General features: G+C 43.9%; 1 protein-coding gene across 1 annotated transcript in view; it reads left to right on the top strand.

The window, feature by feature from the left end:
- Positions 1–25,442, top strand: part of LOC138295370 (cGMP-dependent protein kinase 2-like) — a 256,512-nt gene that overhangs the window by 116,984 nt on the left and 114,086 nt on the right. The window contains exons 2-5 of the mRNA XM_069233613.1: positions 12,306–12,425; positions 16,048–16,177; positions 21,383–21,549; positions 22,856–22,969. Coding sequence (XP_069089714.1) covers positions 12,308–12,425; positions 16,048–16,177; positions 21,383–21,549; positions 22,856–22,969 — 529 coding nt within the window. The 5' untranslated portion in view covers positions 12,306–12,307. The remainder of the gene's footprint in view (positions 1–12,305; positions 12,426–16,047; positions 16,178–21,382; positions 21,550–22,855; positions 22,970–25,442) is intronic.

Below are 25,442 nucleotides of genomic sequence, written 5' to 3' on the forward strand. Positions count from 1 at the left end.
CCGGTGCCGGAGGGGCAGAACTGGTACTTGGACCTTGTCCACTCTCTGCATAAGGTGGTGGACGGTCGTTCAGCAATTGCATTATTAGCTCCTCATCCTCTAACTCCTCTTCTCTTCTCAACTTTTCCTCGTCCTCTCTATCCTTGGAACGCCTCCTGTTTGTCTTACAGGTAGCTTTCTTACCTGTCTCCTCTTCTTCCTTAGTAATTGCGGGAAACAATTTTATCCCCTGCAATACATCTGACCTCCACACCTTCTGTGCATTATCCCACCTAGCGTCCGCTAGTGTCTTTTCTACCTTCCTTATCCTTGTTTCGAACTTATTTTTCTGTTGCTGTCTAGCCATTAATTCCCAAATCGCTAGAGCCTCAAACTGGGCTGGCCTTGGAGGCACCTTCATGTCGTACATCGTGAATCTCAAATTCTCTAGAATCCTTATATTGAACGTCCCATGGATCGGGAATGCTACGCTCCCATGTTTCTCTGTCAACTTGTGCCATTGCTTTAGCCAAAGGCACGGAGCTACCCCTTTTTCCTCCATTACAATGTAAGCTGGTGTGCCTTCGGGCGGCGTCTCCTCTCCTACGCTCGCTTTAATGTAAGACTCCCCCTTCATCGCACTCCTGAATGCTTTAAAGAATTTCATTTTCTCGTCTTTTATTTCACAAAGTTTGTAATCAATAGGTGACTTTAATTCCCGGAATACTCTTCGCTTACCTTTCCCCTTCCAATCGAGCCCCACGGACTGCGTCCAATCCGTGCGCGACCCTTCTCTACAACCAACCTATCCCAGCGCGGCTCCTAGTGACGTCACACTCACACACACTGCGGCTGACAAAGCCTCGCGGCTAGTCCTCCTTCACTCAGCTCCTCTCGTAACAACTTCTTGCATGTATCGCGAGCTACCAAAAATATAAAACAGATCTGCCGGTTTACTACAGGAAGGGTAACACAGTCGCTTCAGGACCTTAGGGACTTTTCATTAGCCTCAGCAGTTATTCCATCTTTCTCGGTCCCCACGTTCGCAAGCAAATCTGACCCGCAGACCTACTCTCAACTTGTCAATGATCTATTCTAGTGCACTTAGAATCTTGTCAAAGCCCGAAGTCGAAGTTTCTTTCACTCCCTTAACACACGTACCGACTCGTTGACCACGCCCGATCAACCTACTAAACCGCCCAGACCACAACATAGAACAACATACTCCGGAGTCTCTTGACCTCGCAGGGCCCGTCTCAACAACGACAACCACGTGGACCTTTTTATGCACAAAGCGCCACACGCACATGAAGTTCGACGACTTCCCTACTCTCACACTCGGAGTCGCACCTCCGCTATTTTCTATGAAGTTCGACGACTTCTCTACTTCTACACTCGGAGTCGCACCTCCGCTATTCTCTAAAAGGAAAAAAATCCTCGCAACCTTTTCACACACTCTGCGGCAATAAGCTGTGCAAGCGCAAAATCCTAACTTCACTCATACCATCACTAGTACCGCCAACGCCGATTCCACACCTCCATTCTCTCCATTCGCAAGCTCCGAGATCCCGGGAAAGTCGCGGTGGACCTAGCCCATCATCATTTTCCCAATCAGTTTTATCCAAGAAAAATCTAATTCAACTTCTCGAATGGGGTCTCAAAGGGCGTAACCGTTAATTCAACACCATGTACTTTAAGAGTACAGGGTCCCAAAAGACGAAACCGTCCTCTGCTACCATCTACTGATAGAGCGTTCCGTATTAATAATTTACCTGTGTTCGGACGCTCTTTAGGCCGATGAATCTTTTGGCTAAGTGGGACTCTCTGTACTCGATATCGGTCAATTTAATCAAATCAATAATCAGTAACGAACATAAGCAATACCCTGATCAACATAACACTTAACAATTAATCCAGAATACATTTCGGCGAATCCTGACCTTTCCAGTCAGGAATAACCACACCAGTTTATTCAAAGTTAGTGAATTTATTTCCCTATATTAACAAAGCTAGCACGATATAGATGTGTCTCAACACCAAATGATAAACATAAATGAACATTAATAGCTGTCCATAGCGGCGAAACAAGTGCAATCTATGTAGCATTTGAATAACAAGGCATTCGATAATAGCAATGCAAATCACTAATATGATAATCTGTAATGAACTAATTGCATACATTTAGTCAGCATAACAAGGTCTCAAATTGCATCGTGCAACAAAAGGAATCCTCATCTAACCTCAAATTAGCATAGGCATGTGGGACTTCATGCAAAAACAATTTAGCAACATTAATTTAGAAAACTCCTAGCTAGGGCTCTTATCAAAAATCAGCAGTTGGTTACCTAAAAGAAACACAATGCAATTGTACAATTTCCTTTCATATTTACCAATTACGATCAGCATACAAGGAAGTCTTCGTCTCACAGGTACCGTTTCTCGATCAGCATGGGTACCGTTTCGATCGGCATGGGACGGGGCAAAGGGGCAGGGGTGGACGGGGCAATTGCCTCACGGCGGCAAGGTAAGACTATTACTTCATGCAAGGGATCAAAGTTAAAGTCTCTAGTGCAAGAATCATTTAAAGTCTCTTTCTCTCAATTAGAGAAAGCATCAAAGTCTCTTTCAAAATGGCGTCGCAGCAAAGTGGGCCATAATAGCTACGGAATGGCGCAATGTCGGGTAATAGCTGGTAATGGCTACTTTCTTCTCGTGCACCTGGTTTTTATAGACAACGGTTCAAATCCAGTAGGGTCTTCCATTGGAGGGTTCATAGGTTAGCTTCAAATTGTCCAATCAAAAACGACAGTTCTCAAGCTTTTACTTAAGCATACATTATCCTTGGAGATGGGTACGCAAGTTGCAACATTTTATACCAATTAACTCACTTTCAGAGCTTCCATTGTCCGCACCTGCAGATTGACCTTGGAGTAAGGAGAGAAATATGCCAGGCTGGCACGAAACCTTAAGATAAGCATGTGAACGATCTCAGTGGAAAAGTACAGCTTCAAGCAAAAATACACGTTTATTAGCACATTGGAAAAATACGAGCATCTAAACCGTGAGACTAGGCAACTAGGCCAAAGCCTGCACTAAAGTAATGCTAAGCTAAAACATTTCTAACGAGCAAAATCGTAGCACACGTTTATAATTATGTCGGATTAGTGCAATTCTAATACATCACGTTATATAAAGCATGCTTATAAATGTTGGCAAACTACTCTGAGGGCACATTTTGTCCCCGTACAATCTTTATTAGTTCGGTTAAAGTCACACATGATTATTGCAGCACTACATTTAAGCGTAAATAAATCAAAACCTTCATTTTCTGCTTCATCACTACCAGTATAATGTCTTTAATCTGCACTGGAGGTTTCACTGTTATAAGTAAGGGGAGGGGTTGAAACTTTGCCTGACATTTCTTTATATTTGTCTATTTAACTGAGCACATTTCTAGCTATCTGAATCACTAGTATGTGGCACTTCATGTTGCTTCAGCTGGTTCGAGTTCTGGTTCACTTATCGAATTCCATTCATCCCTGAGTAATATACAGTTCAAGGCACAAAATCTTGCAACTTGATCCGCATATGCATTTCCCAGAGAAACATAGTCCTGTCCTTTTGTATGAGCACTACACTTTACCACTGCAACTTCGGCTGGCATTTGAATGGCGTGTAACAATTCCCTTATTCTCTCCCCGTTTTTCACTGGGGATCCTGAAGAAGTCAGGAAACCTCTCTGTGACCATAGTTGTCCAAAGTCATGCACAATCCCAAACCCGTACTGACTATCAGTGTAAATGGTGACTTTCATCAATGCAGACAGTTGACATGCTCTTGTAAGGGCTACAAGTTCTGCTACTTGTGCAGAATAGACTCCTTGAAGCCACCCCGCTTCCAAGACACCTGTTACAGTACATACAGCATATCCTGCTTTCAAAATTCCCATCCCATCTCTTAGACATGAACCATCAACGAAAACAATCTGGTCATTTTCATCAAGCTTAGTATCCTTAATGTCAGGTCGAGGTTTTGTGCAAAATTCAGTCACCTGAAGGCAGTCATGCTCGACGTCTTCAGCGTTCTCAATTTCAGCATTCTCTCCAGGAAGCAAGGTTGCTGGATTCAACGTGGTGCACCTTTTCAGCTGCACATTCGGTGAGCCCAGAATTATCGTTTCATACCTTGTGAGTCTTGCTCCAGTCATGTGTTGAGTTCGGGAGCGGGTCAAAAGTATCTCAACTGAGTGAGGGACCATGACTGTTACTGGGTGTCCCATCACTATTCCTTCACTCTGAGTGAGGCTGATACCAACTGCTGCTACGGCGCGCAAGCACCCTGGGAGTGCTGCTGCAACCGGATCCAAAGTAGCTGAAAAATACGCTACTGGTCTGTTTATGCCACCATGGGCTTGAGTCAAGACGGACAAAGAACATGCATCACGTTCATGACAAAACAATGTGAAAGGCTTTGTGTAATCAGGCATACCTAAAGCTGGAGCCCTACACATGCATTCTTTCAATTCAATAAAAGCATCCATCTCATCTCCTTTCAGCTCAATTTGATCCAAAGCATCCTTCTGGGTCAGTTTCAGTAAAGGCTTTGCTAGGGTCGAGAAGTTGGGAATCCACTGGCGACAATAGCCCACCATTCCCAAAAACTTCCTCACCTCCCTCCTTGTCTTTGGTGGACTCATTTGAAGTACACTTGTTATTCTTTCCTTCATTATTTTCCTTGACCCTTTCTCTATCTGGTGACCCAAGTATTTCACTTTATTCTGACAGAACTGCAATTTGGAAGGAGACACCTTGTGCCCATTCCTTCCCAAATGGTTCAACAGAGCAATGGTGTCTGCTGTGCAGCCACTTTCTGTCTTTGATGCAATCAGTAAGTCATCAATGTACTGTACTAGGGTTGACTCGAATGGCAATTCTAACGCTTCCAAGTCTTTCTTTAGAATCTGATTGAATATTGACGGTGACTCAGAAAACCCTTGAGGGATTCGACACCAACTGTACACTCTGTCTAAGAATTTGAAACAAAAGAGGAATTGGCTGTCCTCATGAAGAGGTACAGAAAAGAATGCCTGTGACAAGTCAATGACTGAGAACCACTCGGCATCGCAAGGGACTTGAAACATTATCACAGCTGGATTTGGTACGACAGGGCAACACTTGACTACAATGTCATTTATTTTCCTCAAGTCCTGCACTAGTCGGACCTTTCCACTTGGCTTTATTAGTCCCATTATTGGTGAATTACATGGACTACTCAACACTTCTTTCAGTACTCCCTGCTTTACAAATTCGTCAATGAGTTGGGCAACTTTCATGAGGGTGTCTTGTGCCATGTGGTATTGTGGGGTCTGGGGAAAGATTGCATTGGGCTTTACAGTCACTTTCACTGGTTCCACTCCTTTCATCAATCCCACCTCTTTCCCTTTCATGTCCCACACTTCCTTTCCGACTGTTTCCCGTAATTCGGCTGGAATATCTTCGTCAGTTATCATCGGGAAAAGACAAATCAGAAGATACTCTTCATCGACAGTTTCCATCTCATCCCCCTCTACACTGTCCTCTTCTTCCCCATCACTGCTCGTCTGAATTTTGATTCCCTCGTTCGAACACATAATCGAACATCCCAATTTGCACAATAGGTCTCTCCCTAACAGTGCTATCGGGCTTGAGTCACATACCACAAACTGATGTAACCCTTGATAGTTACCGATGCTGACTGGTGCCGGATCTGTTATTGGGTTCGTCAGGTGCCTGTTTGCTACTCCCACCACTTGAACTGTCCTCCCTGAGAGTGGCAAATTTGGTACTTCACTGCTCTTAACAGTTGAACGTGTGGCTCCTGTGTCAACCAAGAATGAGACACGATGACCCATTACTCTTCCCTCCACGTAGGGACCCTTTTGATCAACTTCCAAGGATGCTGCAAGCACACAATCTCCTTCCTCTCCTGAACTTTCACTCTCCCATACATTGTTTATTCCACTCTCACTGTGTAGTGGGAACTGTTGTACGGTGCCATTTGTACTCATTACCTGACCCGAGACCTGTGGAGGAACCATCACTTGCTGCTGACTCATTGGTGCCAAAGGTATTTGCATTTGCTGATTAGGTACCATGGGAAACTGCTGTTGCATTGGCTGCATTTGCGTCACCTGCATACGAGGCATCTGCATCTGCTGCGGCTGCATAGGTTGTAATCCCTGCAACTGATTTACGGTCTGAAAATTTGGGCTTGGACCTCTCATTTTCGGTCCCCTCATTGTCTGAAATGCATTGACATCATTGTTTTGCTGACCAACACCTGCACCTGCACGTTCCTGCGCCACCATCGGGCACTCGCGTTTCCAATGACCGACAATTCCGCACACGTGACACGGCATCACCTTCTTCATTGCCTGCACACCATTCACAACGGTGTTCAAATCCGGACCATTATTCACAAAACCTCCTCTGCCTCTGCCTCTGGCCTGTGGCTGAAACGCCATGTTTCCCTGCAGCTGCGGCTGCGGTTGCGGTACCTGCTGTTGGAACCCTTGCAAACCTTGCAGACCTGTCTGAGCTGCTTTAAGTTGCATCATCATCACCTTCTCTTTCAACTTTTTCTGTTTCACTTCAATTTCGTCGCTACAGTATTTCGCATAATTCAACACCTCATCAATAGGTTTCGACTGCCAACAAATCAAATGCGACTTTATCATCTGACTTATCTCTGGTCTCAGCCCTTCCACAAATCTAAACACAAAATGAAGCATGTCCTTCGCCTCTATTGTTTCCGTGCCGCTGTAGTTCTTAAACGCCTTCAACAACCTCTCATAGTAACTATGAATCGACTCTTTAGCCTCTTGGGCAGTTCGATCGATCTTCTGCCAATCTACATTTTTCGCGGCAACCTTCGTCTTCAGGTGCTCAATCACCTTATAGTACAGGCTCATCACCATAGGTGATGGTGCACCCGTCTCCCTGTCTCTCTCTGGTTCACTCGTCGGCCAACCTACAGCTCTTTTGCAATCCTCCCACAAATCTGCCGGAACCACAATCTCAAAGAGAGTGTTCAGGTTTTCCCAGAGACATTTGCAAGCTTCACAAACCTATCAGTCTGTTGATACCATTCAATCGGTTTCTCTCTCAGTTTGGGAAAGTCATCCGTAAAAGACTGAATGTCACTTCTGTGCCAGGGTACATGTATTAATTTTCCCCCTGCTGTCTCCCTCATTGGTAACATGGTTACTGCTTCGCTACTCTGTGGTCTTTTCTCATTGTGCTCTGTAGCACTGTCCCTCCTCTTTTCCTTTCTCTTTACCCACCTACTTTCCCACTTGTCCAAACACCTCCACACTTGTGCACTCTGCAGCAATTCTCTAAGGTGCGCCTTCATGCCTGCTGACCTCATGTGTTCAAAATCTGTGGTCCCGAAATCCAATCTGTAGCTCCTGCTCAAGTGTTTTGTCTTGTCTATATCCACCCCGTTTTTGTCAGCTATTTCTTGCAAGCTTTTATGTACCTTATTCACTTCTTTAGTAATCCTTGGGCATAGGTATCTCAGCTCTTCTTCCGAGTAGGACTCTAACCTATTCACACCCATAGTCCCTTCCACCAATTCTTGTGCTTCCATGTTCAACCTGACCCTATTCAGATAGTCTTCTCCCTTTCCACTGGCTGAGCTTTGTGTGGAATTCAGACTGTTGAACCACTGTGTCAGCTGTTGCGCATTCAACCCCATCAGTGTGGCGTTCACATCGACTGCCATTGATGGTTGCGGCAACTTTTCAGTGTTCGATGACAGAGGTATTATCAGTGGGGGACTCGACCTCACCAGTGTGGACTGAGCACATATGGGACTAAACTCCATCAAGGATCCAGATCCATTTGGCTGAGCCGCTATAGGAGTTATCCCCGGAGTGTTTTCTATGCATCTCCTTTCGGTCCCATTCTGCAGCATTGATCCCTGACCGCCCATACCTAAGTTAGGCTGACTGTACAGAGGTACCGGTGGACCTACAGTAATGGGTAGCGATATCGCATCTGGGTTTTGTCCATTCCCCATGTTCTGAGGCATGTTCATTCCCACACCATGGGTCATCATTGCCGGCATGCCCATCTGACTCCCCGTCACCTGAGCATGTGCTGTTCCCCCCTGCATCTGCTTTTGAGGCATCAAAAACTGAGTTGATTCCGCTTGTGTCAATGTCTGGTTGTGACCATTCTGTACTCCTCTTACGGTTGGATCTAAAATCATTCCTGCACTGTTGTCACTGCTGTAGTACCCTGGGATCTGCGGCTGATAATTTTCTACTGGTTTCAACATGGGCACATCTGGATATATTCTCCTAACCTGCGGTATCTGCGGGGTGAACAGCAAACTTGGGTCCTTAGACCCCGATGATGCTCCTGAACTCTGAGTTTCACTGTTCTGTACCGGTGCCGGAGGGGCAGAACTGGTACTTGGACCTTGTCCACTCTCTGCATAAGGTGGTGGACGGTCGTTCAGCAATTGCATTATTAGCTCCTCATCCTCTAACTCCTCTTCTCTTCTCAACTTTTCCTCGTCCTCTCTATCCTTGGAACGCCTCCTGTTTGTCTTACAGGTAGCTTTCTTACCTGTCTCCTCTTCTTCCTTAGTAATTGCGGGAAACAATTTTATCCCCTGCAATACATCTGACCTCCACACCTTCTGTGCATTATCCCACCTAGCGTCCGCTAGTGTCTTTTCTACCTTCCTTATCCTTGTTTCGAACTTATTTTTCTGTTGCTGTCTAGCCATTAATTCCCAAATCGCTAGAGCCTCAAACTGGGCTGGCCTTGGAGGCACCTTCATGTCGTACATCGTGAATCTCAAATTCTCTAGAATCCTTATATTGAACGTCCCATGGATCGGGAATGCTACGCTCCCATGTTTCTCTTTCAACTTGTGCCATTGCTTTAGCCAAAGGCACGGAGCTACCCCTTTTTCCTCCATTACAATGTAAGCTGGTGTGCCTTCGGGCGGCGTCTCCTCTCCTACGCTCGCTTTAATGTAAGACTCCCCCTTCATCGCACTCCTGAATGCTTTAAAGAATTTCATTTTCTCGTCTTTTATTTCACAAAGTTTGTAATCAATAGGTGACTTTAATTCCCGGAATACTCTTCGCTTGCCTTTCCCCTTCCAATCGAGCCCCACGGACTGCGTCCAATCCGTGCGCGACCCTTCTCTACAACCAACCTATCCCAGCGCGGCTCCTAGTGACGTCACACTCACACACACTGCGGCTGACAAAGCCTCGCGGCTAGTCCTCCTTCACTCAGCTCCTCTCGTAACAACTTCTTGCATGTATCGCGAGCTACCAAAAATATAAAACAGATCTGCCGGTTTACTACAGGAAGGGTAACACAGTCGCTTCAGGACCTTAGGGACTTTTCACTAGCCTCGGCAGTTATTCCATCTTTCTCGGTCCCCACGTTCGCAAGCAAATCTGACCCGCAGACCTACTCTCAACTTGTCAATGATCTATTCTAGTGCACTTAGAATCTTGTCAAAGCCCGAAGTCGAAGTTTCTTTCACTCCCTTAACACACGTACCGACTCGTTGACCACGCCCGATCAACCTACTAAACCGCCCAGACCACAACATAGAACAACATACTCCGGAGTCTCTTGACCTCGCAGGGCCCGTCTCAACAACGACAACCACGTGGACCTTTTTATGCACAAAGCGCCACACGCACATGAAGTTCGACGACTTCCCTACTCTCACACTCGGAGTCGCACCTCCGCTATTTTCTATGAAGTTCGACGACTTCTCTACTTCTACACTCGGAGTCGCACCTCCGCTATTCTCTAAAAGGAAAAAAATCCTCGCAACCTTTTCACACACTCTGCGGCAATAAGCTGTGCAAGCGCAAAATCCTAACTTCACTCATACCATCACTAGTACCGCCAACGCCGATTCCACACCTCCATTCTCTCCATTCGCAAGCTCCGAGATCCCGGGAAAGTCGCGGTGGACCTAGCCCATCATCATTTTCCCAATCAGTTTTATCCAAGAAAAATCTAATTCAACTTCTCGAATGGGGTCTCAAAGGGCGTAACCGTTAATTCAACACCATGTACTTTAAGAGTACAGGGTCCCAAAAGACGAAACCGTCCTCTGCTACCATCTACTGATAGAGCGTTCCGTATTAATAATTTACCTGTGTTCGGACGCTCTTTAGGCCGATGAATCTTTTGGCTAAGTGGGACTCTCTGTACTCGATATCGGTCAATTTAATCAAATCAATAATCAGTAACGAACATAAGCAATACCCTGATCAACATAACACTTAACAATTAATCCAGAATACATTTCGGCGAATCCTGACCTTTCCAGTCAGGAATAACCACACCAGTTTATTCAAAGTTAGTGAATTTATTTCCCTATATTAACAAAGCTAGCACGATATAGATGTGTCTCAACACCAAATGATAAACATAAATGAACATTAATAGCTGTCCATAGCGGCGAAACAAGTGCAATCTATGTAGCATTTGAATAACAAGGCATTCGATAATAGCAATGCAAATCACTAATATGATAATCTGTAATGAACTAATTGCATACATTTAGTCAGCATAACAAGGTCTCAAATTGCATCGTGCAACAAAAGGAATCCTCATCTAACCTCAAATTAGCATAGGCATGTGGGACTTCATGCAAAAACAATTTAGCAACATTAATTTAGAAAACTCCTAGCTAGGGCTCTTATCAAAAATCAGCAGTTGGTTACCTAAAAGAAACACAATGCAATTGTACAATTTCCTTTCATATTTACCAATTACGATCAGCATACAAGGAAGTCTTCGTCTCACAGGTACCGTTTCTCGATCAGCATGGGTACCGTTTCGATCGGCATGGGACGGGGCAAAGGGGCAGGGGTGGACGGGGCAATTGCCTCACGGCGGCAAGGTAAGACTATTACTTCATGCAAGGGATCAAAGTTAAAGTCTCTAGTGCAAGAATCATTTAAAGTCTCTTTCTCTCGATTAGAGAAAGCATCAAAGTCTCTTTCAAAATGGCGTCGCAGCAAAGTGGTCCATAATAGCTACGGAATGGCGCAATGTCGGGTAATAGCTGGTAATGGCTACTTTCTTCTCGTGCACCTGGTTTTTATAGACAACGGTTCAAATCCAGTAGGGTCTTCCATTGGAGGGTTCATAGGTTAGCTTCAAATTGTCCAATCAAAAACGACAGTTCTCAAGCTTTTACTTAAGCGTACATTATCCTTGGAGATGGGTACGCAAGTTGCAACATTTTATACCAATTAACTCACTTTCAGAGCTTCCATTGTCCGCACCTGCAGATTGACCTTGGAGTAAGGAGAGAAATATGCCAGGCTGGCACGAAACCTTAAGATAAGCATGTGAACGATCTCAGTGGAAAAGTACAGCTTCAAGCAAAAATACACGTTTATTAGCACATTGGAAAAATACGAGCATCTAAACCGTGAGACCAGGCAACTAGGCCAAAGCCTGCACTAAAGTAATGCTAAGCTAAAACATTTCTAACGAGCAAAATCGTAGCACACGTTTATAATTATGTCGGATTAGTGCAATTCTAATACATCACGTTATATAAAGCATGCTTATAAATGTTGGCAAACCACTCTGAGGGCACATTTTGTCCCCGTACAATCTTTATTAGTTCGGTTAAAGTCACACATGATTATTGCAGCACTACATTTAAGCGTAAATAAATCAAAACCTTCATTTTCTGCTTCATCACTACCAGTATAATGTCTTTAATCTGCACTGGAGGTTTCACTGTTATAAGTAAGGGGAGGGGTTGAAACTTTGCCTGACATTTCTTTATATTTGTCTATTTAACTGAGCACATTTCTAGCTATCTGAATCACTAGTATGTGGCACTTCATGTTGTAGCTCATTGTTTGTCCTTTCAAACATCTTAAAGGATTATTTTTTCTTCTCTGACTTTTAGTTTCCGAATCCTTCATGAGTTTGAAGGCTTTTTGTAGGGGTGTTTGCTAATGCAAGACGGACCTCACCAATAGTTGTCAATGTTAATTTGACGTGTACAAACTAGACAGCAACATTTTAAATGTTAGACTGGCCCTTTAAATCCCAGAACCACAGCAAAAGCTTGTATCACCACCTGCCTCTCAGTACCCACAAGTTTGTAGGGGCTGCTACGTCAGTGGTCTCACTGGTTTCTCAAGGACAACCCATTCATTGGGAGGGTGTTCACTGGAGTATGTCACATGCACTACAGAGGTGCTCACTGCTTGTGTATCTCACATGGGGTTCCTGTTGGACTCAGTTGTCTTTCCTTGTTCCTTCCAGTTATGGAGCAGCAGCTGCGAGAGGTCCGCCGGCTACTAGAAAAGCAATATCTGAAGAATGCGCCGCAGAATGACCAACAGGATGTTAGTAGGAAGCCAATGGCCAACAACCTCTTGCAGGGTAAGGAAAGCCAATGACATCTAACAAGTGTTTACTGAGTAGGTGAGCTTCCAGCAATTATCAGCTTAGTATAATCTTCTCCCCATCTGTTTACAAGTCATTTACCTGAAAACCTTTAAAAAAAACAATTAATTCCTTCAAATACATAAAAAAAAATAACCAAAGCCAAGCAAAAAGAAAATCCCATTAAGGAAGACTCACTGAGGAAATATGGTTCCGTCCTTTAAATTGGTGGTGGAAGTCAGCAATAGGTGGATGAAAAAACACTTCTTTAGTACCCCATGCACAGGTATAATGTATGCAAGGAGGGGTGTTGCCGCATTGGGGTGGGGGGGGACTGAAAAAATGGCGCAAAGAAATCTAAGAGATTTCTTTGCGAAATTTTTTGCGACATTTTTAACGCCTGCTCAGAGCATTCATTCATGGGGAATTTCTTAAGCGCATGGCTAACCAGAAGGGCCTCCCAGCGCTATGACAACCACGTACCATACAGACAAGATCACAGGTTAGAAGAGAGTTGTTTTCAGCAGTTTCCTGAATGCTAGTTCTGATTTGGTTTGTCTTAGGTTCTTTGGGAGAGCGTTCCAACGTTTGGGTACTAGGAAAGCGAAGGACTGTCCTCCACTCCTGGTTCTCATAATCCTAGCGACTGCAAACAGTTGCTGGTCGCTAGATCGCAGAGTGGGCCATACACAATACTTTAAAGTGTATCCTTTTGAGCACTGGCAGCCAATGGAGGCTCTCCAGGGCTGTGGGAGCTTGAGAATTCGGGTAACTGACAAATTTGAACACACTTAGGCCCATATTTATACTTTTTTAGCGCCGCATTTGCGCGGCTTCTTGATGCAAAAGCGGCGCAAACTTACAAAATACAATTGTATTTTGTAAGTTTGCGCCGCTTTTGTGTCAAACAAATGATGCAAAAGCGGCGCAGAAAAAGTATAAACATGGGCCTTAGAACTTGAACAAGCACAAATCACCTAGCAAATGTGCTTTCATCACATTAAAATTACTTTTAAATCGAGTGAACTAGAGAATGGTGCAGGTTTGCAGATGTATACTATTTCATAGCCATACCTTTAATTAGCTTGCTTTATTAACTAGCTCAGCCTTTAGGCATATTTCTAATAAACAACACACACTTGACTTAAAAAAAGGGACGCGCTTCCAATTGTGGTGTGCATCACTTTCAATTTTTTGCCTTTTGCCTGCATACAATTTAATGTGTTTACATGTTTGTGTTTACTCTAAGGCCAGAACACAAATTAAGTGAAAAAAGAAGTTAAGGCCATATAGTAAGGAATCCTTCATTATAGTCCTGCTTTTGGTTCAATGACATAGAAAGAGAAGCAAGACTATAATGAAGGCTTTCTTGCCATCCAATGGTTGTTTCACATAGAAATAGAAAAGGACTCTCTTGAATACAGCCTTGCTTTCCTACGGAGTTAAGTGAAGGTCAAAAAGCAGGGAGACTTCATTATAGTCCTGCATTTGTTTCCATGACATTGAAAAGAAAGCAGGGCTCTAAAGAAGCCTTCCTAATTGAAGTGTAGGCTGAAAAGCAAGGGAACCTTAATTATAGTCTTGCATTTTTTCCATGAAAGTGAAAGCCAGATTAGGAAGGGAGCCTTGATCATAATTCTGCTTTTCTTTCTATGTCACAGCAGTACTATACTGAAGGCTTCTATGCCAGAGAGGTAGGAACACAATCCAGGCCCTGCTGACAGTACAGAAAAGCTGTTGGGAGCTTTAAACAGTAATGAAATAGAGAAATACTTCTCCCCTTCAGCAGTGGCTAGAAGTCACCAGGAGCCTAAGAAAGGGAAAAAGTTGCTATCTCGCACTACTTTGAGATAACCATTTTGGGGTCAGGCTGCCTAAATGTGTAAAGAAGAAAAACAATTAGAAGGAAGCCAAGCTAGGGTTAGGCTTGCACTTGGGCCTAAAAAAATACATAAAAATATCATTGTTTTTTGCGCTGCAGTAAAAACAAAGCTTTTTGTACTGAATCCAAGGCCAACAACAAGGATCCAATGTGGCGAAAAGCGTGGAGATTCATTGTAGCTTTGAGAACAGTAATCCATCACACATTGCATGGAAGCGTGGAAGCGCTCCACAGGGGATGGACAGACAGAACAGAAGCCTAAACCATTTGCTGAGTAATCCTCCTCTGGAGCACATCAAACGCATATTTTTGGAAGAGTAGTGACAGAAATCATGAAAGTCAGCTGTGCCATGAAGTTAATCCCAATAAAAATTGCAAACATTGTCAATCGTAATGTGCAGTCAAGATTAAATATTTCCTAGTTTCAATCAATCCGTCAATCATTTATTTGTAAAGCGCGGCTTATCACCCGCAGGCGTGCTGTTCATTCGAATAGTTTAATGGAACATCAGTAAGCCCAGTGATAGGTTGCATACACAGCCCTTCTGGTTGTGTTTAATTTGCCAAGGAGTCTGTGAGATGTGAAGATGAGCATGAAGAGATGTACCAGTAGACAATTTCATGCTGACCAAGTTGCTGACTATAGAGCACGTGCCAAAGACCTGAGTTCCAATGTTGATGTGGCCACTTTATCAAATGTTGTCCCCCTAGGAACATCCCTTCATTTGGCTATCCCTGAGTTCTGGTGTCTGCTACCAGTTCCATCACTTACCTAAATCCATTTTGTATTCTTCCGAAACAAATGACATCATTTATTTTCTAACTCATATTATGGTATAAAAGGGTAATTGAGATCTGTAAGTTATTGCATTTCTGGTGGGGGTGGCTGAAAAGTTTAACTTTCCCCATTATAAAATATGGTGAAGGTTCCTGACTTCACTTAAGGCAAAGTTAAACTCTTCGATGTCCACTGCAGGGATGGAATTCCTGCTGTAATCTGGACTCATTGTCAGAGTAAAATGCTTTCGCTCACTCTCCAGCCACCTCAGTGGCGTGACACAAAATGAGGGGGCCCCCTGCAGAATTTGAAGAAAGGCACCTGAGTCCCCATATCGCACATATATTCATGGGCCGCTGGCTGAATAGGGGCTCCCTAGAGACTTGGGGCCCCCCTATTCAGGCTAGGGACCCCGCTGCATTGCAGGGGTTACAGAGGCCTGCGGTATACTCCTCAGATACCTGCTGCAGCACAACCCACATATACAACATGTGGAGGGCACTAGGGATGTATAGTGCAGGCGGCATGTGCCTGATTGGGGGATAGTGGTGGTGGGGCGGGAGCAGTGTTGCAAGCGGTGGGCAGCTTCTGTGATTCTGTGGGGTGAACAGAGAAGGGGATAGTTCCAGGGTTGGGGAGGGCACACAGTTGATCCCAGCCAAGGCAGCATCACTTGCTGGGTGCTAAATGTTGGTCATGCCTGGGGAAGTGCAGGCTGGACTAAGAACATCTTCTAGGCAGGGATTTTGAATGGGCAAGGTGGATATTGGTGAAAATTGCCCATTCAAACCTCTGTGCAAGAAGTGATAAGAGATGGTGAATTTTGTTTTGCCTGAGTTCTCTTACACATTACAATGTTAAAATTGTTTGGTATTCAAATGTGAATTAAATTAAGCTAGGGATTCCTCTTATTCTTTATTTCATACTCATGCTTCTTGTGTGTATTCTCTCTCTCCCAGCACGCAAGCCAGCCAGTATGCCTGTTAATGAAGCAGATTCAGCGAGGAAGACCAGGGCCTGCCAGATTGTTCCAGAACCCCTCCTTAATAGTGCAGACTTGCAAGTGCTAAGAATCCCAAAATCCAACAGGTGAGATCTTAGTTTAAACATTTACAACTGAACATGGGTGATTCAACAAGGTAAAATATGCAAATATAATATAATGAAGACTCATGATTGTGGAATTAAACTCACTGACTGAAAAGATGAATGTTAGACCTGGCATCCTTGGCGTCGTCTCCCCTGTCTTTTTTGTCTCTGCTTCCCATGTTTTGACTGTGTGCTAGACTCTGTTTTTGCTCTTTTTTGGTACTCTGGGCACTTTACCACTGCTGACCAGTGCTAAAGTGCAAGTGCTCCTGTGTAAAGTGTATGTGTAATTGGCTTTTCCATAATTGGCATATTTGATTTACTAGTAAGACCCTAGTGAAGTGCACTGGAGGTGCCCAGGGCCTATAAATCAAATACTTCTAGTGGGCGTGTAGCACTGGTTGTGCCAACCACATTAGTAGCCCTTAAACATGGCTCAGACCTGCCACTGCAGTGTCTCTGTGTGCAGTTTAAAACTGCCAATTCGACTTGTCAAGTGTACCCACTTGCCAAGCCTAAACCTTCCTTTTTTTACATGAAAGACACCCCTAAAGTAGGCCTTAGGTAGTCCCATGGACAGGGTGCAGTGTATGTTAAAGGTGGGACATGTACTGATGTGTTTTACATGTCCTAACAGTGGACTACTGCCAAATTCGGTTTTCACTGCGCAAGGCCTATCTCTCTCATAGGTTAACATGGGGGCTGCCTTTAAATATTATTAAAGTTCAGATTCCCTTTGAGAGCAGATAGAAATGTGGAGTTTGGGGTCTCTGAACTCACAATTTAAAAATACATCTTTTAGTGAAGCTGGTTTTTAGATTGTTAGTTTTAAAATGCAATTTTAGAAAGTGGGCATTTTCTTGCTTAAACCATTCAGTGACTGCCTATTTGTGGACTCCCTGACAGTTGGGTTGTTTGTGAATCTCCTCTCGACAGTGACACAAGGGGAGCTGGGGTGTAGCCTGCATATCCTGATGAGCCATCTGAGCTATATTGGATGGAGGAGTGGTCACTTACACCTGAATGGGCTGTGCCTGCCCTCATACAATGCAGTCTCCAACTGCCTGGTGTGTGTCTGGGGCCTGGCCTGGGCAAGGCAGTATCTTGTGAAGAACAGATACTTTCCTTTGAAGTTTGCGTACTTCAAAGGCAGAAAGGGGTATAAGTAGTGGACCCAACACCCCTGACTTGAGATCACTTCTGGAAGCAAGTGGAACCTCTGCCAAGGAGAAGAGCTGAAGAGCTGAGGAGAAGTGCTGCCCCTGTCTGTCACTGTGCTTTGTTGGGTGATCCTGCAGTTGCTGCTTCTGCCTGTGAAAAGGGACAAAGACTGGACTTTGTTGTACATTCCTGCTTGTGAAGAATCTACAAGGGCTTGAACTGAGCTTGCCTACTCTTTTGAAGTCTCAGGGCCATCAAATATGTCCTCTGCCAGCACCTGGACTCTCTGCTGAGACTCCTGCCCTGCCAAGTGGTGCCCTATCCAGTCCTTGGGCCCTAGAAAGGTGAAGTTGTCAGAACAAGGACTGAAGTCCACGCACGGAACACTGTGCAGGACATTTTCGACGCAACATCTGCAACGTGGCAGATAAACGATGCGCCACCCTCTTCGTGGCAAAGATCAACGCTCCACCTGCATCCCTGCTGGGAGATCGACGCATCGTGGCTTGAGAAACAACGCAACACCCACTTATGGCTGCTTATAATGACGCAAACCCCATGCAGTGTGGTTTTCTAACACTGTGTGACCGGGTTTCACACGCATTGTTGCTGGGCGTCAAAGTCATCGTGAACCTGCGCGGATCTGAGGTCCCCTGTCCGGAAATCGACGCATCGCTCTCTAGCGAGGGAGAAAAACAACGCATCGCTGACCCGAATGGAGAAGAAACGACACACAGCCTCACTTGCGAGTAAGGAATCGACGCATTGCTGACTTTTCTGACGTATGCTCACCCATGCAGCTTTATTTTTTACGCTAACCAGGTACTTTGTGTAAAATCAACGTTTCCATTGTTTTCAATGGAGTAAGACTGTTATTCTTTTGAAAATTCATATCTTGACTTGTGTATGTTGGAATTTTGTCGTTTGATTTAGATAAATATGACCTATTTTTCTAAACTGGTGTGGTGTCCATTTTGTAGTATTTCCACTGTATTACTGTGTGCGTTGGTACTAATACTTTACACAGAGATCCTTCTGAGTTAAGCCTGTCTGCTCGTGCCAAGCTAACAAGGGGGTAAGCGGGGGGTAACCAGGTGTGTTTCTCCTTTGCCCTGACTAGAGTGAGGGTCAATGCTTGGACAGGGGTAACCTGATTGCCAACCAAAGACCTCATTTCTAACAATGAAAATGTCTTCGATGGTTGAAACTTGGCTGCTTGTCCTAAAAGCCAAAGCAGCATTGGGTCTTTAGCGATTCCACTGGCAATGATGTAAAATACCAGTAATTGGGTGCTATTGAGCTGTTCTAGCCTGTATAAACTGCTCCCAGAACTCATCATTTATTGAAAAAAGAGTAAAATGGGGAGACAGGGCTTTTTCAGTGGCAGCTATTAGGTTATGGAACTCGCTACCAGTCAAAATTAGGGGTATCTCACCCCTCCTACCATTTCGAAATCAAGTAAAGACATGGTTATTTTCACTGTAGTTCTTTGAATCGCGTCAGCCTCTCTTATCTGTCTTGAGCTTCGATGCCTCTGGTCCGGATGTGCTCTGTAAGTAACACAAATATTGTGAGGCGGGAGAGGTACTTTAAGAGAGTACTCAGTGAGCTGAATTGCCACAAACAGTTAACCAACTGAGCTGTCTTATCACAGACAGTCATAGGAGGAAGCAGCAGGACATATTGAACATTCGATTAGCACAAACCAGAAGCTGACTGACTTTTGCTGCTTGAAATATGTTTGGGCAGATTAAAAGTTTAGACTGAGAGATATGCCCAGAGATACTGTTCTGCTCATTCACTAGTATCTTGGCGTTCCCACACCTGGGGGGTTATTTACAAGCCCCTTGTGCCACTGTAGCGTAATTATTTTGATGTGCCACATTTACAAACATGCATCAGTTTGTAAAGCCTTATCCTATATCCCATCTGCCGAAATATATATCCCATAGGAGATAATGGGATTTATATCTCAGTGGACGAGATATCCCTCAACGTTGTGACAGCGTAACCTGTCCACCAAAATCTACATCAGGCCCTATATTTCAGGTTTGCTTCTTGGATTTTTGACCAACAAGTTTGGTGAACCTCTACGAAGACCCTGCCCAAATGAATGGTAGGCAGAGGTGGAAATCTGTGGTGAATCCTTTAGCTCCCAAAAGGGGAAAAGATCACTTGCCACCTCTTCATCGTTCTCCCAAGCAACCCCTCCCACATGCGGGAACCCAGGGTCACCCTCATCGGTAGCAAGCATTCACAGTATGGGTATCCACGACGTCATGGGTACTAAGCACTTCTCTGGGATTATCCTTGTGTCTTGGGGTGCCTGGCTCCTGGGGAATCGCATACAATTTTCATGCAATCTCAATGGACAAAGCAAACACTGATGAAAGAATAAAAGAAAAAAACACATGCAAGCAGGAGAAAACTGTCCTTATGACTGACGATTAAAAATGTAAACACTGATAACCCTTGATTTTCAAACTTTCAAAAACACCGGAAAACACTGGAAAGCCAGACCAGAATTTACAACAAATAGAAACAGAGAACAGGAAAACACAGTAAAATATGAATATTTGATTTTTTGTTTATAATCTCTAAAAATGCCACTTTTGTGGTTGTGTGATTAATGAAACAGTGCCATAATCCTTGTCCATGTAAAATAAAGATTACCTATTAAAAACCAGAAGGTGGGAGCGTGGCCATGAGGATGACTGAGTGCTGGTCAAATTGTGGTTTAGTTAACTGAGGTGGTAAATGCCAAATGTAGGTAAATCGTGGTATCCTGGATGATAGTAAGCCAATGTATCAGGTTGGGATTAAGGGATGGTGAAAGCGTGGATGGATGTAGGGGAGGGACATGAGAGCAGGTGAGTGGTGGCTGCATGATTATGAGGCTGTTGGTAGGCAGGAAGGGATGAGTGAAGTTGCATGTTTGTAGAGTGAATTAGTTAACAGATGTTGAAGATGTTTATGAAAAGATGCCCACAATCGAGTTGCAGTGATGTGAATGTGGGTAGAGGGTTTTATGAAGGCATCACTCTTTACTTAGATGTGTGATCACACAGAAAATAAATAACATTTACACATTTGTAGCACCATTCATGCATTTCATAATTGTGTGTCTCTTTATAAGCAATGTGTTCCAGATAGCTGGATTCCTCCTCAGGGATATCATTGATGAGCTTTTGGCAATGAGCAATTTTGGCATTAGCCAATGTTAGCCAACACTAACCTCTCAAAGTAAACTCAATGGTATACATCGCTAAAGAATCTGCTAAGACGTAGGGGCATATTTACAAGGAAATGGCGCATTTACAATACAGTGCAACAAGGTGCACGTTAGCACAATAGCGTCAAACCTTTTGATGCTATGGTAGCGCTTTGCTGGACTACCACCAAAAATGTTTACACTAGCCCAGCAAACCTCAGGGAGGCCCATAGGAAATAGCCCAGCATCACTTTAACACCTACCCTGGGAAGGCGTTAAGAAAAGACACTAGAATGACACAGTGAAATCTTGTAAATGTCACTTTACCATTTTTTGGGGCCTCCCTGTGGGAAATGCCCTCCTTGCGCCACATTATACCTGGCACAGGTATAATGTGGCACAAGGGTTTACAAAGTGGCGCAATGCTAGCATTGCATGCCTTTGTAAGTCTAGTGCAGGGTGAGGGCCTGTTTAGCGCCGCCATAGTGTAACAAAATGACACTAGAGCAGCGCTAAGGGGCACACGGAGTTTGTAAATATGCCTTTTAGTTTACATACTAAATTACCCTACACACGTATTACCAATCACTCACACTCCTCGCTGTGTTGCTACAGCCAATATATAATCTGCTTAAACAGTGACAAACAGCTTCATCCATTAATGACATTACTCTGCTCTGATAATTACTCATGCGTTGTGCTGTTGTTTTGTAACCTGCTGGTGTGAATATACTTGGCTCAAACTTCAGTGCTGATCATTCAGCTGCCAGTGATGGCAAGAACTTGGCTTCTACTGCAGATTTCCTTGACTGCCCCTGTCCCTTGTGTCACAGTGAAATTAGGCAGATCATCAAAGCCATCCATTTGAATGACTTCCTGCGGCGACTGGATGAGCTGCAGGTCAGCGCCATGGTGGAGTGCTTCCGAAGCGTCAGCTACCACCCACGGGAGACGGTCATCAGTGAGGGCTCAGTGGGGACCACCATGTTCATCGTGGCAGGTGGAGTTGCAGTGCTTTCTTAACCTATTTCGGTAATGATGGAAGAAAATCATGAGTCTGAGTAACAACGGTAGTCTCAAGAAAGTCATAACTTATTCAATGTACAGATTAAGTATACTCATGTAAATAAATCATGGTTCTTGCTTCTGATAAACATTTCCACTGGCAGTTACTCCAAACAGTTGGTCAGCATTTTTGGGGAAAAAGTTTGTTACTATTCGAAAAACAGTTCCCTGCAGATAGCAACCAGCATGATCCAGTTAATTTACCAACACTCTACATTCACACTTCAAAGCTGGGACCAAACCCTGACAGCCTGAGAAAAACTGTGGGATAACCTCATGGCAAAAGTTTTTGTTGTGGATAAATATTTCAAGTTCAGAAAATGGCTACAAATTGAACTTTCCATTATGGCCAATGGGGGCGTGATTGCCACCATGTTGTCCTCGACCTCTCAGCTCCCATGATGCTCTTGTCTTGATCAATACCTTTGACCTGTAGCAGTCTTAGGAAGACGTTTGCTCCACCTTCTACGAGACACACATGGCATAAGAGTTTTCATCATTTTACTTTGTGGACATTATAAATAAATTGGCCTTTGATAAATTATGTAGATTTGCATCATGAGAAAAGTAGATAAACTATATTTTGCATCAATACGCAATATGAGTTTTCTCGGTTGATTTGTCTGAGGGCAAAGGTTTGTGCAGTATAATATATAGTTTCCTTCACTATATATCTTTTGGACAATATGTTTGTGTTTGATAATCTGGCATACAACCACTCTTAGTTTCCACGTTTAGCCTTTCTCTTAGCCCCTTAGCAGTGGGTTTCAAGGGAAGATGGATATTTTACACATACGCTGTCACCCTGGATTAGAAGTGATGGGGCAAAGCCAGTAAGAGCAGCCAAAAGGTTCCGGGCAGAAAAGGCAAGAAATTATAGTTCAGGACCAACCAAAGTTGGAGCAAAAACATAAATAGAGTCAGCGGTTTTGTGGCAAGAAGGAAACCAGAAGATGAGAACAGCACAATAGTACTTACCTGCTTTCACTACTCACTTGTTTAAGTAACACTATTAATAGCATTACTCTGGTTTAATGTGTGGACCTGATACTTTTCACACACTCAGATTGAGGGTCAAGGGTCCTCACAATTTGTGAGGCAATATCTCCAGCATACTGATGCCAGTGTTTCAGGGATTTGATGGAGCCTGCTGTACCAACCTCACCCTCACTCTTGTGTGTTCACTGTAGTAGAAGGATGGTGTCTATCCCGTTATATTTCCTTCGGTTCTTGTTTTTCAGAAGGGGAGCTGCTGGTGACCCAGTGTAGTCACCATCTACGAACGCTGTCAATGGGGGATGTGTTTGGGGAACTCGCCATACTGTACAACTGCAAGCGGACCGCTACAGTCAAAGGTAAGGGGTAGCCGTCCTCATGAAAGGTTGATGATGGTCATGCTTTACACTTGTTGACATGAGCTGGTGTTAACCACTATACAACTAACCCACCAATAAAGAAAGATGTGTCTATGAGGCAGTGATCATTAAAGAATACATCAAGTGTAGGAACATTGCAGTCTTGTTCTCACAGTTCTCTTAAAAATCACGACCAATATGTGTTCTAGGATGTTTCCTGGTTGGATGATGTTTGCTTGAGGTTTTGAGATGTACTGTGACATCATTCAGTAGAGCAGGCCTCACTAGCGAGTAGCTTGCGGGCGATTGGTAGCTCTCCTGTGTGCAGCCCAGCCCATAGAGGATTTGCTTGATTTAAATAATACACATATACCAAAATTGATAGTGTATTTGAGATGAAAATGTGTGTATGTTCAGAACTCCTAATCTGAGGTTTGCAGAAATTTAGCTGAGTTTCCAAAATCTTTTTAAGGTTAATATTTGTGTGATACCTCATGTGGCAATGAGGAGACTTATTAGTAATATCAATGCCTAAGTGCCAGAGACAATACCACTGTATCTGTTATTTATTTCCTCTATAGAGGACATTCAGAATTTACAAAACCATGTTTACATCACTGCTTGCAACCCTGCATGATGCACTGAGGTGATCGCTGCCGGTAATCTTGCAAGAGGTGGTCACAAATGTGACCTTCTCTGATGTGGTTTCTATTGCAACAAGTTGGTAACTCAGAGTGATTTTCATTGACCATAAGTAGCTGTTATTCCAGAAAAGGTTGGAGTCCCTTGCACTTGATGGCCCTTTTACAACTATGGCCAAAGAAAAACTGTAGGTAAATAACAGTGGTGATTACTAACTCACATGGGCTCATAATTACAAGGTGTGGGACACTGTTGCAGCTACATAATACCAACACTTGTGCAAGGAAGCAGGTGAACTCATCCAAATCCAGCACTGATGATGAACCACATGCAACATGTGCACATGGTGTCCTAGACAAGGGAGGGCGTCTAGCCTCATAGCGTTAGTACATTGTGACCACTAGCAACAACTGCAGTCCTTATATGAGATCCGTTCAACACAGGAACCCACCTACACTGCCTGACCGCATGTGCTCCCTCAAGGGCACCCAGCTGAATCAACAAAAATATTGCATGCAAAAAAGTTCAAACAAAACCATTAATAAAAAAATATTAATTTCACTTTACTTTGTCAAAATGAAGAAAAATATAACATAGAAAGCAATTATAATTTTTGCTTTTAATGAAACATTTTTGGATCAAAATGTGTAATTCAGCATAAACAACATACATGAGTGATTATCATGCTAAATTACAAGAAATTGAAAACATCCGTGGCGTTATTGCACAGGAAACGCAAAAATCTGATTGAAAAGATAGCCACTGTGGGAATATCATCATTAAAGAACAAGCAAATAACAAATGAAGCATTGGCAAAGCCAATAAGTCTGACTTGCATTTTTCGTTATAAACCAGACCTAATGATTGTGCCAGCACCACTGGGCACAGTGAATTTATATTTCAGCAGCTGCCCAGCGGCAGGAGCAGGGGAGCTGCTGATCGCCCCAAATTATAGCAGTTGTCTGGTGGCTGAATGTGGTTGCTAGGGATGCGAAAGCGTTGTTTCTCTAAAACTATTAGAAGAAAAACCTGTTGGCATACCTAGCAATTTATTTGTTTTGCTGTGTAGTGAAAAAATAACAAACTGGTTCACTGCTTTTTTGTGCGGCGCATGGATAGGATGCGAAAATGTGTGATGATTGTGTGTACTTTTTATATGTAAAATAGTCCTTCATGCTTTGCATTGGAATCACTTCCTAGGAGGCAGAATGATACACATAACAGCCAGTACCAGGAGTTGGGAGCTGTAGCCTCCTGTGGGCTAGTCCAAGATGTGATAGACACTATGTCAAGCAATGGCTGAAGTGAGTCTACTCAAATCAGTCAATGGTTGACTAGGATGAAGCAAAGTGCATTGTGTGTTTCTTCTTTATTAATAGGTCTTTAGATAGTGCTGTCAAGCCAGATCTAAAAAGGAAGCATGTGGGTGGAGGGGAAATGAGAACATGAGCAGGTGTCACCGTTTTAAAAAACACACAACCAATAGCACATGAGGAAGACAGTCAGAAAACACATGCAGTCTCATGGAGTGCCTAAGCAAAAAGAAAAAGTAGTTCCCCAAACGTGAGCAGAAGTGACACAAGAAGGGACGTATCCTCCGCTATGAGGGAGCAGCGATCCCCCTCACCCACCCTGCCAGCAGCAGCAGCTGCAGCTGCAAAACATTTACAAGGAAATAATAATAAACTATCCTGTTAAAGGGGCAGGGCCATGGGCTGTGACGAGCACGGAGGGGGAGTGCACCGCACTCCCCCTCAGTGCCCATGTATGTTTGGCTGGCTGTCTACGGCCGGCCAAACACACATGCACACTGGGCTCTCTCCAACCCAGC

The sequence above is a fragment of the Pleurodeles waltl genome, chromosome 5, assembly GCF_031143425.1.
Source record: "Pleurodeles waltl isolate 20211129_DDA chromosome 5, aPleWal1.hap1.20221129, whole genome shotgun sequence".
Classification (NCBI taxonomy): domain Eukaryota; kingdom Metazoa; phylum Chordata; class Amphibia; order Caudata; family Salamandridae; genus Pleurodeles; species Pleurodeles waltl.